The following is a 17,315-nucleotide window of genomic DNA, read 5'->3' on the forward strand; positions in this document are numbered from 1 at the left end:
CCGTAGACAAAATGATTACTCCGAATAATCATTTAGAATTTGTAAGCAGACAGTCGTCACCTGCAGGTATACACAGACCATAATATATTCCGTGTGTAAGAAAAAGGATCACGACATTTGTTTCACTTCCACTTTATACTTGCCCGAATTGTACTGTTTAATTGCCTATTATATCGTTCAGAATATCAATTTGGTGCTTACGCCGCTAGTTCCGAAATTAATTTGGATCGTCGTATTTGATTTTGGTCAGGAATTTGCAGCTGACAGCATTATTAACTGTGTAACTCCAACGATCAAAGCTAGCCGCTGACTAACTCGACTACACGTAGCTATTATAGATCGTACTGATTAGAGAAAAAACAGAGCCGTTGATAACACGCCGCGGTAGTGATAAAGGGTGTACGGACTGGTAGGAATATCGCGCCTATTCATCCAGCGGTAAAATCACAATTCACATTTCACATTTCACAGACAATAACAATTGTAGTCTTCACACAAGTGTCAAAGTGACTATTGGCAAAGTAAAAAAATGGAATAACACAGCTTTAAAATGGGTACACCAGAAAATAGTGAGAGCCGAAATTTTCCCTACACTTTGGTGAGTCATCTGCTTTTGATAAGTCATCGCAATTTTACATTTAACCCGAATTAACCTGTATTATAATGCAAAGATTCCGAGTAATTTATTCAATCTTTGTAATATTCAATCACTTTCTCATTTCACTTTCAAAAATAGGGTGACCACGTGTGGTTTTCAGCGGAAAAAACAGGTGAATTTGAAATACCATGGGGAGGCAAGATCGTCGCCATCAACAAGCACCAGGTCATGGTGGAGCACGATGCTGGAAAGGTAAAATTGCAGACGTAATTGAAGGCCTCTGTTTTCAAGAATCCGTGCAGAAATAACCTAAAATTAATCTTCGTCAGACACGTAACCTACAGTATAGGATGCATACTTATACATTAGATCATCATATTCGACGTTATTACTGATCAGATAAGCCTCACCTGATTACACATTCTTCAAGGATCAACTGTACTTCACCCATACATTGCCCTGCTCTTGACACATCGCTACTGTAGTTTGTAATAACAATTTCCATGTATAGTTGAAAACTAATTTTTATCCAGTACGATACGATTATCTAATCGTAGTTCAAATCATCAAATCATATTGTCTGTACCGCGAGGCGTTAATGTGATTTATGGCAGAGCTACATTTTCGGAATTCAGATTTCATTTTTAATCTGTCACAGCTTTTGCCAAAACAAAACCCGTACTGATTTCTTAGATGATCTCTTGTGCAGACAGAGTAGTAATCGTAATTATACAGTATCATCAAAAAAACGCCCTATCTTCATTTTCGGCATTTTGATGGACGGTCTCTTGACAAATATTATCGCCCTTTAGGTTCCCATGAAAATAACGATGAGTCAGATCATCAAACCAATGCATGCGTCCTCCGTATCTGGAGTCGAGGACATGATTGAATTGGGAGATCTACAAGAGTATGCTATCCTCAAGAATTTACACGCCCGTTACAATAAGAACCTTATCTACGTAAGTTAGAACATCAAATATATGAGTTAATTGCCATATGTCCATTTAATGAATGCCTGAATGCATTTATATAAAAAAAATATATATATTTTTGTATACATCCAGACGTATACCGGGAATCTGTTGGTCGCAGTAAACCCCTACCAGGTCTTGAATATTTATACGAATCAAGAAATTGAGATGTTCAGAGGTAAAAAGTTGGGTGAAATGCCACCTCATATTTTTGCCATCGGCGACAACTCTTTCTCGCAGATGAAAGAATCTGGAGATGATCAGTGCATAGTTATCAGGTACAACCTCTAAGTTATCTTCATTCGATATGCTCAAACATTGATGGCATGATAACAAATACACTTGCGAAATACCAAATTGATGTTTATTCCAACAGCGGAGAAAGTGGTGCAGGAAAAACAGAAAGTACCAAATTAATTCTTCAATATTTGGCGGCCATAAGTGGAAGGCATTCTTGGATAGAGCAGCAAATTCTTCAAGCCAATCCAATTCTTGAGGGTAAAATTTTGACTTCTGGAAAATAATAGATTGTAGTAACAACAAACACGACGATGAAACGGTTGAACCGAAGTGTTTTGTAAATTGTTTCAGCATTTGGAAACGCGAAGACCGTTCGCAACGACAATTCATCTCGTTTCGGGAAATACATCGACATCAATTTCAACAAGAAGGGTGTCATCGAGGGCGCTCGTATCGAACAATACCTGTTAGAAAAATGCCGAATTGTATCACAGGCAAAAGGCGAGCGTAACTACCACATTTTCTACTCGATTTTGGCCGGCCTATCGAAAGAGGAAAAACAGAAATTAGATCTCTTCGACGGAGCGAAATACCAATACTTAGTTGAGGTACGAACACAACACCTGAACACCTACTTCTGTAGTAGGAAATTGTTTACTGACGCGTATAAATGATATCCGTTCCTTTTTCAAGGGAACGAAAATCATTTGCGAGGGTCGAGTGGATGCTGAAGACTTTTTGGAGGTACGGGCTGCTATGAAAGTCTTGACTTTCGACGACGATGAATTTTGGAACATCATGACAATACTTGCTGGCATATTGCACATTGGGAACATTACTTACAAGCCCGTAACAGTTGGTCAGTGTTGATATTACATTTCAATCCAATTCAAATATAATAGTAGCTAATGGCATAGCAAGGCCAAAGATTCAACAATGATTGTTTTTTTCTACTTTCTCAGCGAATATGGATGCCACGGAGATTACGGATATGAAAAATTTAAAAAGAGTCGCAAAAATTCTTGGTGTATCGGAACAAGGTGTTATTGATGCTTTTACAAAGAAAACAATATTTGCACATGGCGAACGAGTGGTAAGAATATTTGTACTGTTTTTAACTCTTTCTTTGAATATTTGCTCATACTATTTTCATTTAATATAGGTAAGCAATTTATCGAAAGATCAAGCTACTGAAATGCGAGATTCGTTCGTAAAGGCGATCTACGGCCGGCTATTTATCATGATCGTTGACAAAATCAATGACACGATATTCAAACCAAAAGTATACACAAAAAACTCTATCGGTGTTTTGGATATATTTGGATTCGAGAATTTTGACAGCAACAGTTTCGAGCAGCTTTGCATAAATTACACGAACGAACATCTCCAACAATTCTTCGTTCAGCATATATTCAAAATGGAACAGCAGGACTACAGCAACGAGGGTATTTCTTGGCAGCATATCGAATTCGTCGATAATCAAGTTGTGTTGGATTTGATTGGGACGAAAGCGGTCAACATCATGGCACTCATAGACGAAGAAAGCAAATTCCCGAAGGTCAGTAATCGTATGATGACTGAATTCTACTGCTTACAGTAAAGTAAAACCAATGATCAATTAGCAATGTTCGAGTTCTCCTTAGAAATGATGAACAGTATGGTAATCATAATTTCGAGTATACGCGATTTAATAGGGAACGGACAAGACAATGCTGGCCAAAGTGCATCAAGTGCACGGAAAGAACGCTTACTACGTCAAACCGAAATCGGACACCATAGAATCATTCGGTATAAAACACTACGCAGGCACAGTTCTTTACCAGGTTGCCGGTTTCCTCGAAAAGAATCGAGACACTTTCTCCACCGATATGATTCAGCTGGTCTCCATATCGCAGAACACGTTCCTCAAGTCTCTCTTCACTGACGAGTTGTCGGGGACCGAACGGGACGGAAAGAAAAGATGGCCAACCCTGTCCTCCGAGTTTCGAAGCTCGTTGGAATTGCTGATGAGAACTCTGGGGAGCTGCCATCCGTACTTTGTCAGATGCATAAAACCGAATGAAGAGAAAAAGCCTCTGGTAAGTCATCGGAGGAAGAATGGACCATCTTTGTACGCTTCTTGCCGTATGAAACGAACAATACTTCCCGAATAATGTTACAGTTGTTCGATCGCGCTCTATGCTGCCGTCAATTGCGATATTCGGGCATGATGGAAACTGCGAAGATTCGTCGTGCAGGATATCCCATCCGATACAACTTCGTGGAGTTCGTGAATCGATTCCGACACCTCGCTCCCGGAATCCCACCATCTCACAAGGTAGATGTGAGAGAAGCTGCTAAACAAATTTGTATGAACACCCTCGGCAAGAGTGACATGGAGTACCAGATCGGACACACAAAGGTTTTCCTCAAGGACCAACAGGATGTCTTTCTGGAACAGGAAAGGAGTCGAGTGCTAGCTAAATACATTTTAATCATTCAAAGAAACATTAGAAAATGGATATGCAGAAGAAGGTAAGCAATTCTGGACAACAGTGGGCGTCGAAAACACAAAAGAACTTCCAAATTGTTCTCATGTTTCATTGAAATCTCGTAATAACAAAACTTCAATCCGCTCCTGCAGATATTTGAGATTGAAGAACGGGACTATTCTAATGCAGAGAGTACATCGTGGCAATGTCGTCCGGAAGCGGTACACTATCATACGTACCGGTTATCTACGCCTGCAGGCTCAAATTCGATCTCGACAGTTAACGCATGCCTTCAAACTCAAGAGGAAATACATCATACGTATTCAGGTAATCATTTATATAAAACAAAACGTACGCAATAGTTTTATGGAACCGTTTCACATTGTTAATAACGAAAATCAGCTACAACTGATATCGCTTAATTACTTCTCGTTCTCACTGAATATCGCAAGTGTTTCGTTTATTATAAATCACATTCTTCTGTTTGTTTAAGGCAACGTGCCGTGGTTACCTTGTCCGAAAACTGTGCATCGAGAAATCTCAGGTACGTATTAATGCCATTTTAACTTCTACCGAGAGCCCAAAGCATCCAATTCGTTACACCTTCTCTCACCCATGTGTACATTTCTTTCATACGATGTGCGATTTAACTCATAAATTAGAGGGACTCAGATGCTAAAATCTGATTTTCTAAGTTCATTCTTTTTCCAATCTATGCCATAACCAGGACCGATGTACATCACGGAAGGCCGCACGAAGCACTAAGTCGTTTGGCACGGACTGTTACTGCGGCATTTTCAGATACATTTCGAATATCTTTACTAAATGTTCAAAAATATTGTAGTAAACACGCATACGTATAAACAATGCATGCATCGACATGGACAAATTTTCTCCCTTTATAATTACTCCGGAAAAAGACTGATTTTAAGTCAGCAAAGTTATGTATCTTCCACGTTGAAGGTCGTTCAATTCTATTTCGAAGGTAGAGCAAATCTGTGTCCATCAAATTAATCCATATAAGAGTACAAATCATATAGCTCGAGATTACCGGCAAATCCTATTAAAAGAGTACCAACTACTTGTGTTGAAATATTTAAAAAATAGTGGAGAAAGAAACGTGCTCTGGAACTGGAAGGCATCCGCAAGGAGGAAGAATCGCAGCTAAAGGCATCGGGAAACAAGCAGTACAAGGAAATAGCGGATGTCAATCATCAACAACGTCTTGTAGAACTCCAGAAAGAATTAGCCACTTTCGAAAAGATAGATCCCGAATCAGTAAAAGAGCCTGATCCAGTTGGGGAAAACAACATCGACAACATCTTCGAATTTCTTGAAAAAGAACCTAGACATTCCGTTTCTAAGAAGCCAACTGGGGAAATATTCGGTGTATGTATTCAAACAGTAAATCATAATTGTAAATACGTTAATAGGCAGTGTAGATACGGTCTTCACATTTTTATTCTATTCGTACAGGACCTCGTAAAAACGAAAGCAGAGAGCAACGAGGATAATGATGTTATCGAAATTCCCGAAGACGACGAGGAAGAGCAAGAGGATCTCACCGAGTACCAATTCCGAAAATTTGCAGCCACCTACTTTACAGCCAGTATCCTTCCACAGTACTCTAAGAGGCCCTTAAAGCATTCTCTGTTGGACCTTCCGTTTCCACACGACCAATTAGTACGTTAAAAATTAACAAAACGTAGACATGAAGCATTCTAATGCTAACAAATTTTCTTCAGGCTGCCCAAGCACTATGGATAACTATACTGCGGTTCATGGGAGACCTCCCAGAGCCAAGAAACTCTACGGAGATCGTCGATAACAAACCGGTCATGAATACCGTCTCGGAAACGTTGAGGAAGGGTTGGAGCAAGAGCAAAGAATATCAAGATCTCTACAGAAATGGAGAAAGAAAGCTGATTCACATGACCCTAAAGAAACAGAACAAACTCAACGAAGATATTAGAAAAGGCAAATATTTATCGTTGCATTCACAAAACTTACTACTACTGAGATGTGATTGTCACGTAATGTAAATTACTCTACCAACTTCGGCAGGTATCGTCAACGATGAATATGGTAACCAAGAGTATCAATTGTGGCTGCAACGCAGAAGCACAAACCTTGAGAAGCTGCACTTCATCATAGGCCACGGAATCCTACGACCTGAACTACGAGACGAAATCTACTGTCAAATTGTTAAGCAACTAATCAACAACCCGACCAAAGCCTCTCATGCCAGAGGTTGGATCTTGCTTTCGCTCTGCATCGGATGTTTCGCACCATCTGACAAATTTATCAATTATTTACGAGCATTCATTCACATCGGACCCCCGGGATACGCTCCTTACTGTAACAAGCGTTTGGTAAGGACGTACCGAAACGGGACGAGAACTCAGCCTCCAAGCTGGATTGAACTCCAGACAACCAAACTCAGGAAGCCGATTCTGCTGACGGTCACTTTCATGGACGGAAACTCGAAAGTTATTGAAGCTGACTCCGCAAGCACTGCCGAAGAAGTCATAAACACTATAGCAAAGAGCGTTACTCTCAAAGATACCTTCGGTTTCTCACTATTCGTCACTCTGTATGACAAAGTGTTATCCCTAGGGGCTGGAAAGTAAGTATACGCGTAATCACTTGTACCTGAAACGTGATCGGATATATTCATATGTTCCTGCTTTTACTTTAGGGATCATGTAATGGACGCAATATCGCAATGTGAACAATACGCCAAAGAACAGGGACAGCCGGAGCGAAGCGCACCTTGGAGGCTGTTCTTCAGAAAGGAGATATTTGCACCTTGGCACGATCCAGGTCTAGACAAAGTTGCCACCAACCTCATTTACCATCAAATTGTCCGGGGTGTTAAGTACGGAGAGTACAGATGCAGCAGTGTAAGTAACTATTTGTGAATAGTTACAACGATAGACGTAAACTGCTGCTTTATCTCTTCAGGAAGGTGACATCGCGATGTTGGTTGCCCAACAGCTTTACATTGACCATCAGAAGAATTTCACTAATGAAAACGTGAAGACAGCTCTGCCTATATATATACCAAATCACCTACTTCAAGGAGAGCATGTCTTACCAAAATGGGAAAAACTGGTCATCGATGCTTTCAATAAGGTGATGTACCAATTCGTGATTTCTTTCACTTCAGCACATTGTTTTCTTTCTTGAATGAGTGAAAATGAACGTAATCATTCTTTATGTTATTCTCAGAATCTCAACGTCATTGAAGCGGTACCAACAATTCATGCAAAGGAAGACGTCGTCATGTTCGCAAAATTGACTTGGCCTATTCTTTTCTCACGATTCTACGAAGCAAAGCGCGTTTCTGGGCCAGAACTGCCACAGGACAACATCATTATCGCAGTCAACTGGACTGGCGTATATTTTGTGGATAATCAAGAACAAATGCTTCTAGAATTATCTTATCCTGAAATATCTGAGATTTCATTTCAAAAGTAAACAAATCGTCATAGTCATGAATCATGTAATGCTGACGAGGGTGAACAATCTTGGAAATCTGTTACAGAATCAACGGAAGTTCGATAGAAAACTTGGTATTAGCTACCATTCAAAGAGAAGAGTTCATCTTCCAAAGTGCTGATGCTGAAGATCTTGCCAACCTAGTCAACTTCCTGATTGACGGGCTCAAGGAAAAATCACAATATGTCGTTGCCACGCAAGATTACACTAGTACAAGTAAGTGTATAAAATTATTGAATATTAAAGATTGACCAAAAATAATTATCTAATCTGTCCAATAGACGAAACACAATCCTTTTTACCCCTGAAAAAAGGAGATCTGATAAAGTTGACTGGTGGTTGTAACGGTTACACTATCATGACTTCACCTTGGGGCTACGGCGAATGCCGCGGATCACAGGGAGACTTCCCGTCAGAATACGTCTACGTCTTACCAACACTTAACAAACCTACGGAATCTATAATTGTGAGTTGATCCGCGCTCATAGGCTTAGCAACTATTTACTCAATCGTGGTGAAAATGCCGAATAGATGAATCTGTCCCTGCATAGCGAACTGTTCAGACTCTGCTCTCTTTGTCCGGTCTGCGTCTAGATCTAAACTTATCCATATTCCGAATAGATCCCTATACAGACCGGAAACAAAAACTGTATGGGATGCCAGAAGATTCTGTAAGGCACGGATGCACCTATCCATCATCTCATACGGTTTTTGTTTACGGCATGTATAGAGACCTATTCGGATCTCGTGCATATGGATGAGTTTACCAATATACAATATACAATAAAATCCGAATAGATCTTTATAAAAACAGGACCGATTCACTAATTCAGCGTTTTTACCAGGAAGATTTTGCTAATTTTGAATGATTTTTTTTCAGGATATCTTCAAGACAGACTTTACCGGAGATGAATACAGCCACAGGCATCAAACGTACGCGTCGTTGCCACGTACAAAGAAACATACCCTGATGAAATTTGCTAGCGAGCATTTCAGAGAAAGCTACAATGTTCCCATCCCGCGTAGTGAGACTGGAGCTATTTCTACTGCTCGACGAAGTGCGCCAGAAGTTCTCTGGAAACACACGAGAGAACCAATGAAGGCACCGCTGTTGGCCAAACTTGGAGAAGGAACTGACGTCGCGCAGGAGGCCATTGGAATATTTACAAATATCTTGAAGTATATGGGAGATCTTCCAAGTCACAGGCAACGCATCGGAACAGAATATACGAACCAGATATTCCGCGCGCCTCTGGAACACGTGAGCACTTATTTTCTATAGTTTAATCCGAATTTTTGGTATGACGCTCATTTTCATACTAGATGAGCTTCATATTTTTCTCGGTAATATATTTGACCATGTAATCTGTATGATTCTCAGGAACCTCTACGCGACGAAGTCTATTGCCAATTGATGAGGCAGGTGACCGAAAACCGTATACGGCTTAGTGAAGAACGTGGCTGGGAACTAATGTGGCTGGCTACTGGAGTCATGACTTGCAGTGGCCCGGTTCACAGGGAACTCACTCAATTCTTATCCTCTCAAAAGAATCCAATGGCTGCCGAATGTCTTAACAGGATAAACAGGACAATGAAGAGCGGAAATAGAAAATACCCACCATACCTTTTGGAAGTGGAAGCAATCCGATTTAAGAGTATGCACATATTCCACAAGGTGTACTTCCCTGATGATAGCGACGAGGCCTTCGAGGTTTGATAATTTTTTCTTCTTCTCCTACAGAACCTGTCCTTGTGTTGTAATGCTTGAATATATAATTGACGCCTTACACGATCATGAGACTCATAAAAAAATGTATCTTCAGGTTCACTCCTCTACCAGGGCAATAGACATCTGCAATGATATTGCTGACAGATTGAAATTGAAGAGTAGCGACGGTTTCAGTCTGATCGTCAAGATTACGGACAAGGTCTTTTCTGTGCCGGAAAACTACTTCTTCTTCGATTTTGTCCATGAGTTGACTGAGTGGATGAAACAGTCAAGACCCTCGCGATCTACGGCACCGATACAAGTTCAGTATCAAATATTCTTCATGAAGAAGCTCTGGACAAACGCTGTACCAGGCCGAGACAGAAACGCAGATACCATTTTCTACTATCACCAGGAGATGCCGAAGCTATTAAGAGGCTACCACAAGTGCGACAAACTTGACGCTATTAAACTTGCCGCGCTCATCTACAGAAGCAAGTATGGCGATAGCCGGACGGAACTTCAAGAAATCTCGTAAGCTTTATTTCCGGTGAAAAAATTCAAATTAGATGCGGTTTGATCACTACCTCAATATGATGTTTTAGGCAAAAACTTCGAGAATACATTCCTTGTGACCTTCTGAAGCTGCTCAGTCCAAGTGATTGGAAGAAGTACATCGTTACAAGTTACAGTCAACAGTCAGGTACGATAATGCGTATTTTTCTTTGATAGAAAATGTGATTAGATGTAGAAATGCTGAATGTGAATCTGGTAGTCCTGACTTTACAGACATTGTAAAAACGGTTGTTATAATCAAGTGGACTTAAAATTGCAGGTATGAGTGCAGACGATGCTAAGATACAATTCCTGCAAATCATTTACGAGTGGCCCACTTTTGGATCGGCGTTCTTTGAAGTCAAGCAAACAACGGAACCAAATTTCCCCCAGTTCGTTATTATTGCTATAAACAAATCGGGTGTAAACGTAATACATCCTCAGTCAAAGGATATCTTGGCTGTATATCCGTTCACAGAACTGTCTAATTGGTCGTCTGGAAATACTTACTTCCACATGGCTATCGGAAACTTTATGAAAGGCTCAAAACTGCTCTGTGAAACGGCGTTAGGATATAAAATGGACGATCTAATCTCATCCTACATAAATTATATGCGCAATAATCAAGAAAAACAGCGTACTAATCTGTTAGACTTTGACACCATATTGTGATACCTTTGCGAACGTCGGACCCAACATGAATTTCCACTTTAAAGAATGGCGGCACTGAGTTACGGGGCATCTCATACTTAGGTAAGGAAAATATTATTGGTACATCAAAATAATAAAGCGCAGCTTGTACATTAAAAACCATCAAATTTATTCGCTTATCATAAATAATTTCATACAGTACGACTTAAAACTATTGATATACATACCAAATTCGCATTACTTATGAATAAGATATAAGTTTAACTATAAATTACTGGAAACATTTAAAACATCCGTTTATTCAGTTGAAATGCGTGATTTTTCGGTTGTAGAACTCTACTTTCGCGGGAATTTTTTTCCGACTTTTCGATTTAACTTTAGGCATCGAGGGTGTACACTTTTGCCATGTGATACTTATGCTTTCCATCCAAATGTCCACAGAGACCCATCACTTTTCCCTGAAGGTCTTTTTCCATCATCAACATAACTGATATTCCGGTCCATTCGACAGTGAATTCGGCATAGGTTGTCTCAATCAGCAAACGGTTGTAGTGCCAAGCGGTCCTATAATTTCGATAACGAATACGCTTGTGAGAATACGCGTATAACCAAATGAGCCATGGTGATTTCCATGGAGTTTCGTTCACCAGATTTCGTTTTACCGCTTGGTAACTTACCGCAGCACATAGTCCTCGTCCTCAGGAACGATTACGCCGTTTTCGTGATCAATCACCAGACCATCAACAATCACTTTAGGACCAGAGGAAGAAGGAATGGCTTCTATCGTGTGGTTGGCGATGCTCATCATCATACCAAGCTTTTTAGGTTCGATAGACTTTACGAATACAGCAAATAAATGATCTACGTGATCGCCGGTTAGCAGAGTCCATTCGCCAGGAACGACGATCTTGTGAACGCCACCATCAGCATCCAGCAAAACATCAGGATAAATAGTACAGAATTCTATTGGTAAGAAAGAAGAAAAATTTTAGAGCTCAGTTGTTATTGCATCAAAAGTTTCTCAAATAACGTGCGATTCATCAATCATTTATACGTATATCTAATATTTACTTACTCAAGTTTTTCTCTCTTATATCATCAAGGAAAGACGAAGAAAACAATGTATTCTCCATCAGATAGGTCCAACCTTCATCGTCATTTCCCTCAATACCGGTATAGATCTCTCCGTATGTTGGGTTAAGTATGGTTAAATTGAGGAATTTGTCGTTCATAGAATATTCCATTGAAACCTCTATATGTCCTGGTAGTGATTTACGCGAGATGTCGTATGTAAGGTATTGTAATGAATCGAGCCGCAGGTAGTCAAGGAACAAATACATCCCAGACAAAAATTCACCCGAAATCTAGAATGAAAACATTATAGACAACTTGATGGTGATGACAATTTACCATTAATTTAAATTTCAACATTAGCTTCCAACTTACATTCGCGTAGGAGATCGAATAAATGTATTTTCGTAGTGTTGTACGTTGAATTGTTTCACTCAAACAATTTGGTGTTCTGGGAATTATCGAAGTCTCAGCGTAAAGATATGAAGGGTTATCAACATCTTTTTGGCATAACCCATAATCCTTGGCGTTTTTGTACCCTTCCCTTTGTTCGTCTGAGAGCTGAGCTTTTCCGGTAATCATAACTGATATCCCATCATCGACACAGGCATCGTCCTCGGTTTCTCCAACGAACAACGTCAAGTTTGTATACGACTTTTGCTTCGTGAACTGAATCTGATCGAAAGGATCGATTTGTGTTGTCGGATAGCTGTTGTAATTATCCAGGCAAATCTGAAATTATTAATTTGTTGTCATCAAAATTAAAAAAAAAAAAACTCGAAATAGTCATACTGCGCATACCTTGAGGTTCTTTTGCCCCGGTATAATTCTCGTCACGTGGAGTCGCAGATGATCGTTGACGTGCCCTTCGGGCGAACTGAACTGGCCCTTTACAGTCCACGTCTGACGAGGGGCTTTCGTTATAGCTGCTGTGGTTTCAAACGTTGCATCAAAACGATACTTTTCAGCAGGGAACAAGCTCAACTTTTTCGAGATTGGTATGTCATGGTCGAAGTGCATGCTAACTGTGAACTAAAAGAAGTACTCCATTATACATGTTTCAGAAAAAATTGATCGCTCTACCGTCGATCTTATCAAGATGCGGAAAAGGAATTGAATTTGATTGGTCAGATAATTTACTAACTTCGGAGGTAGGATAAACAGCGCTGGGTTCCACTTTCATAATGTATCCACACATCCCCCGTTCGGGATAGTTAAGTGTGTAAAGGTAGTATTCTCGTAGTGTGGCAAGGACAAATATTCCATCATCGTACCTGAAGCAATATCAGAGGTAGTAATGATGTTAGTAATTGAAAAAACTAAGATTGTGTGAAAGACAAATGAAACTTACCTGAAATTTTCTTGGGAATCATCCAACATGTCTGTCAATAGTTTAAACTGATAGCCTGGTGCGACGTCTCTCTCGCAATTATATTCGTTAACACTGAAACTCAGTCCCGTATCTTTCGAGTCGTAATTGAGTAGTGTTGTATTTTTTCGGTAGCTTGAACCCTTGGAAACAAGCTCGATAGGGTGACAACTTGGACAATGCTGGTGGAGTATGCCTTGTTCTGCATCCATAACAAGTACGTAATTTCTTATGTCTAATCGCACACCAGTAACGGAATATTGGGTTAAGGGCAGCCTGGGGAAAATCAGCTTCAGGCTTGCAGTTTTCAAGTTCAACCCAATGCTCATCGCGAATGGTAGACTGACCTCGAAGGCTGATACTCGTCGAACAGCATGCCAAGTGTCAATAATTGGATTGTAGACTTCCATGGAATAATAGCCATCGCGCCAGTCCCGTAGCACAGCTTCTATTTTCATGGCAATCAGAGCAGAATCTTCGAATCCTGTGACTTTTCCTTGTAATGCCATGACGTGTGGAACTTTGTTGTAAAAAAGAGTTGGCAGGCCAAGATCATTCGGCACCTGCATGGCATAAAGCTCATCAAAGGTAATATCTTGCAAACCAAGTTTCATATCTTGTGCCATTCTGATCAAATGCGTTAACTCTGGTTTTCCTGAAAACGTATCTTCATCGTAGTATCGGACTAATACTGTGCGTCCCTGAACCATGACCATTACTTCGATATGGATCGGTTTATTACGACGCATGTCTTGGCTGGCCCTTTTTAACAGGGCTTCTATTTTTTCCGTATGCAAATGCGGTTCTTTTAAATCATTATCCATAATGTCATTGACAATATCAAATTCGAAACCCTCTACGCGAATCCAAACCTGCATTTATAAGAATATTGTTCTACACATAATTTAACTAACAAACAAGCATGGTTTTGCGAAGCTGATTATTTGGTAGACACTTACCGACACAGCGTTGATAGGTTTGCGTCTTTTTATTATATCATACTCAATGAAGGCGGCAGTAGGCGCGCCGTTCTCTTCACCGTAAGCAATGAAAACCTTGGCAGCCTCTCCAAATCCAAACTTCTTATTTTCATAATCGATTTCGCTGAAACCGGTCAGAGTGTCAGAATTTTCTCGTACAGTGATGACGCGCAGGATCTGGGCTGCCTTTTCCTTTACAGGTATCAAACAAGGATTGGCTGAATGTGCTAAACTCTTTATGGTTGTGTAATAATGATTATATAAATGTTCATTTTTCTCCTCGGTCATGAACCAATACAGCTGCATCAAACGGTCTATTCGGTGTGATTTCTCAAGCAGAATATTATATGCCCAAATTCTGATGCTCAACATTAACTCGGTATCGGCCATAAGGGGCCAAAAGAGGTCATCGATGTATTCTGTCGCAAGAGGGGCTCTCCAGAAGACCATAATTGCATGGAAACGAATGTACTCCGGCTTCTTGGAGACCTTCAAGTCACCGCGTACAATTGGTTCTAAAAGTTTGTGTACGTCGCCAATCTGAATATTCCTCATACCATAAATGTAGACCAACTTCATATCGAACGACGTTTCACCTGTTAAGCAATTTTGATACAGTGTCCTAATTTAAACAGGTTCAATCTATCTCTTTGTTTCAGTAAACCATAGGGACTGCACATGATCAGACTGCAAACCTAAAGCAGTACTCATTACATTAGACTTACACGATACTCACTCATAACATGATCGAAATAGTGATTCACATATTTGCTGACCAGTGCCGGATTTAGAGTATGATAGTATTTCTGATGCTTGTGCGTTTTGTAAATCATAGTTGCGAAGGTGAGGATTCCAGCTTTACGGACGTCCAATGGTACCTCAGATCCCAAACTCATAAGGTCTTCCATTTCGACCAACAACTCCTCCGTCGGGAAACGGATATAGTTTGCCAGCTTGCTCAGCATGGAAAGAGCAATCATTTCTTCGATTTTGCCATTACGGATGTTGTTTCGAGTGAATAAAGTAGTAGCATTAGTCCCAGCGTAAGGAACCACGTGTAGAAAGAGCTTTCTAAATTAAATTAATTATTATGACAGTCATTTTTCGATAAAATAACAACTGCATTAAAAACACTTACGTAATAGTCTCGTTCCTCTCGAAACCTCCACCAGCGATATTTTTTAAAACTTCTTCAAGTGATGGGACGTCCATTAAAGTTATCACATCTAAAATGTGGTTCATTTTTTGACCGTGCTCCGCTTCGGGTGACACTATTTCAACATTATTTTTCAACATATAGTCAGCAGCTTCTTCAAGCAATTTTATCAACTTTGTCACCAAAATCTCGAGATTGACAACATGACGTCCGTAGGTATGGTCTATACCGGCATCAACGGCGTAAGTACTTCGTGACTTTTCGAATGCTATGTCACTCACAGTTATTGCTGTTTGTATGTCAAATTTAGCCAAGGAAATACTGTCCAGTGACTCAACTGATTCAAGATCGATAGTCTGACTGTAAAGAATGGAAGTATAATGAACAAATAGCTACACGTAGTAGTAACACGAAGTGACAATATTCAAGAAAGCGAAATCTCTTACTTAACAAGAATGTAATGAGCCTCAGATTCAGTTCTCCATGGGAAATAGTTCAAGACTCCATGGGCGTGCACAGTTTTAATAAGAAGGTGATCGCCGTTATTTTCAATCTGAAAGACTCTTCGACTAACAGCATTCACATCTTCCTACAAAGAACAAAAAAATCAAAATTATACTTGCGATTCCGTAGGTTTACAAGTCAATGTAGAATTTGTCACCTGGGTACCCAACTAGCGTTTTATTACCTCTACCGGAATAAGGCAACCTTGAAATTCCTGAGAATCAAAGGTGTCTTGATCAAATTTGGTGCAACTCATCGGATCCATGTTTTTTGTTACAGTGAAATGCTTCTCTCCGAGCATTTTCGCTCCTTTGAGATTGTAGGTAACGGAACACTCACCATACACAGTATTCTGGTAAAGATAATACAAAGTAAGTATTCAATCGTGAAGATACGTTGAGAGATTATTACGGGAGTAATAGTTATAACCTACCTCGCGAGTTACAAAAAGGTGCGATTTAATGGGCGTCTCAAGTTTCATGGCCGATACGTCCAACTGGAGTATGGAAACGATTGATTTTTTCATATTTACAGACCATCCGGCCTCATGCTCATTCACCAAGAGATTTTTCACCTAGGATTAAAAAGATTAAAGACTTTCAAAACTAATGGTTAAAATGGATAATTTCAAGTCTTAATTTCACCTTAAGATGACATTTGAAAGTACAAATTTGGGAGACCAGCGGTTTAATTCTTATGTACCTTGCCATTGTCGTCGAAGACAACGATAAAGGGATCGTTCAGAACTCCAGCAATGTCGGGAAGAGGGAGGAAATTATTTTCGATTTTGTCGGAATGACTTATGGCACCATTTCGGATACCATGAGTAACATTGAGACTCATGTAAAAGGCATTCTTCAGGCTCTTATCGCCAACCTCAGGTGTCACATGCAGAAAACCAGCGATCGCGAATTGCGAAGCAAAGGGCGTCGATTCAAAAGTACCCGCTTTGACGTCCGCATAGTACCTGTAAGTCGTGATCTTGCCCTTCGGGAATAGTGCTATTCAAAACGAAATATTGCAACAACTTAATTTAGTCATTGAAAGCAATGCGCCGAGATACTTCTCGCAGATCTGATTGCTTACCTGGTAACGCGTTTGTGAAGCTAAGGCAGGTAAATAGCCCTAAAACATAAAATACGTTATCGGTGATGGAATTTTATGCAAGCGTCCCCCAACAGTAAAACAGTATGCAAGATCAACCAGCTTATATCGCGTTTAAATTTCTATATAATGAAGAGTTTTAAAGATAATTCTATAATCCCAAGTAATACCATTCAGGATGAAAGTTATTCTCAAATTATTCTAACGAAGATTTCACACAGGCTAAGAATTAAGAAGTATAATCTTCTTACTTACCAATGACCAGTTGCAGCAAGTGCCCCATGATGAGGGACTGACATTTTTCGCCCTCCTATTCGACTCTATATATAGTAATCAGCAAAGTTTGCCGTGAATCCACATCAACTCGCGATTGGCGAGACATATTTGTCGATAACCTTAATGACATCTCTACAAGTCATCGGCATTCGATACA

The 17,315-nt window shown here is 40.0% G+C and overlaps 2 protein-coding genes across 2 annotated transcripts; one reads left to right on the forward strand and one right to left on the reverse strand.

The window, feature by feature from the left end:
- Window positions 1-60: 60 nt before the first annotated feature.
- On the forward strand, window positions 61-10,892 carry LOC124213390 (myosin-VIIa-like). Its single transcript, XM_046614696.2, has 27 exons — window positions 61-598; window positions 737-850; window positions 1,411-1,560; window positions 1,666-1,850; window positions 1,949-2,070; window positions 2,164-2,420; window positions 2,506-2,671; window positions 2,775-2,905; window positions 2,975-3,370; window positions 3,507-3,890; window positions 3,974-4,326; window positions 4,436-4,610; window positions 4,777-4,827; window positions 5,391-5,672; window positions 5,760-5,966; window positions 6,029-6,260; window positions 6,348-6,909; window positions 6,982-7,186; window positions 7,248-7,418; window positions 7,515-7,759; window positions 7,831-8,000; window positions 8,066-8,250; window positions 8,665-9,045; window positions 9,166-9,495; window positions 9,608-10,026; window positions 10,098-10,195; window positions 10,328-10,892. Exons 1-27 carry the CDS (start codon window positions 551-553, stop codon window positions 10,717-10,719), a joined length of 6,411 nt encoding a protein of 2,136 aa, XP_046470652.1. The 5' UTR covers window positions 61-550; the 3' UTR covers window positions 10,720-10,892.
- Window positions 10,844-17,166, reverse strand: LOC124213392 (vitellogenin-6-like). The gene is made up of 16 exons (XM_046614699.2): window positions 17,138-17,166; window positions 16,865-16,903; window positions 16,481-16,779; window positions 16,212-16,352; window positions 15,963-16,130; window positions 15,721-15,863; window positions 15,257-15,634; window positions 14,855-15,189; window positions 14,098-14,714; window positions 13,121-14,010; window positions 12,914-13,043; window positions 12,571-12,801; window positions 12,145-12,501; window positions 11,774-12,062; window positions 11,376-11,661; window positions 10,844-11,262 (listed from the first exon to the last, which is right to left on the reverse strand). Exons 1-16 carry the CDS (start codon window positions 17,163-17,165, stop codon window positions 11,076-11,078), a joined length of 4,518 nt encoding a protein of 1,505 aa, XP_046470655.1. The 5' UTR covers window position 17,166; the 3' UTR covers window positions 10,844-11,075.
- Between the last annotated feature and the right edge of the window lie 149 nt (window positions 17,167-17,315).

Source organism: Neodiprion pinetum, chromosome 2 (genome assembly GCF_021155775.2).
Source record: "Neodiprion pinetum isolate iyNeoPine1 chromosome 2, iyNeoPine1.2, whole genome shotgun sequence".
In the NCBI taxonomy this organism is placed as follows: Eukaryota; Metazoa; Arthropoda; class Insecta; order Hymenoptera; family Diprionidae; genus Neodiprion; species Neodiprion pinetum.

Coding starts and splice junctions, on each gene's coding strand:
- LOC124213390 (XM_046614696.2), top strand. CDS start 551: ATGGGTACACCAGAAAATAGTGAGAGCCGAAATTTTCCCTACACTTTG. Junction 4,828..5,390: donor TGTGCATCGAGAAATCTCAG/GTACGTATTAAT, acceptor TTTAAAAAATAG/TGGAGAAAGAAACGTGCTCT. Junction 10,027..10,097: donor ACGGAACTTCAAGAAATCTC/GTAAGCTTTATT, acceptor ATGATGTTTTAG/GCAAAAACTTCGAGAATACA.
- LOC124213392 (XM_046614699.2), bottom strand. CDS start 17,165: ATGGGGCACTTGCTGCAACTGGTCATTG. Junction 15,190..15,256: donor GAGAGGAACGAGACTATTAC/GTAAGTGTTTTT, acceptor AATTTAATTTAG/AAAGCTCTTTCTACACGTGG. Junction 14,011..14,097: donor AACCTATCAACGCTGTGTCG/GTAAGTGTCTAC, acceptor TTATAAATGCAG/GTTTGGATTCGCGTAGAGGG.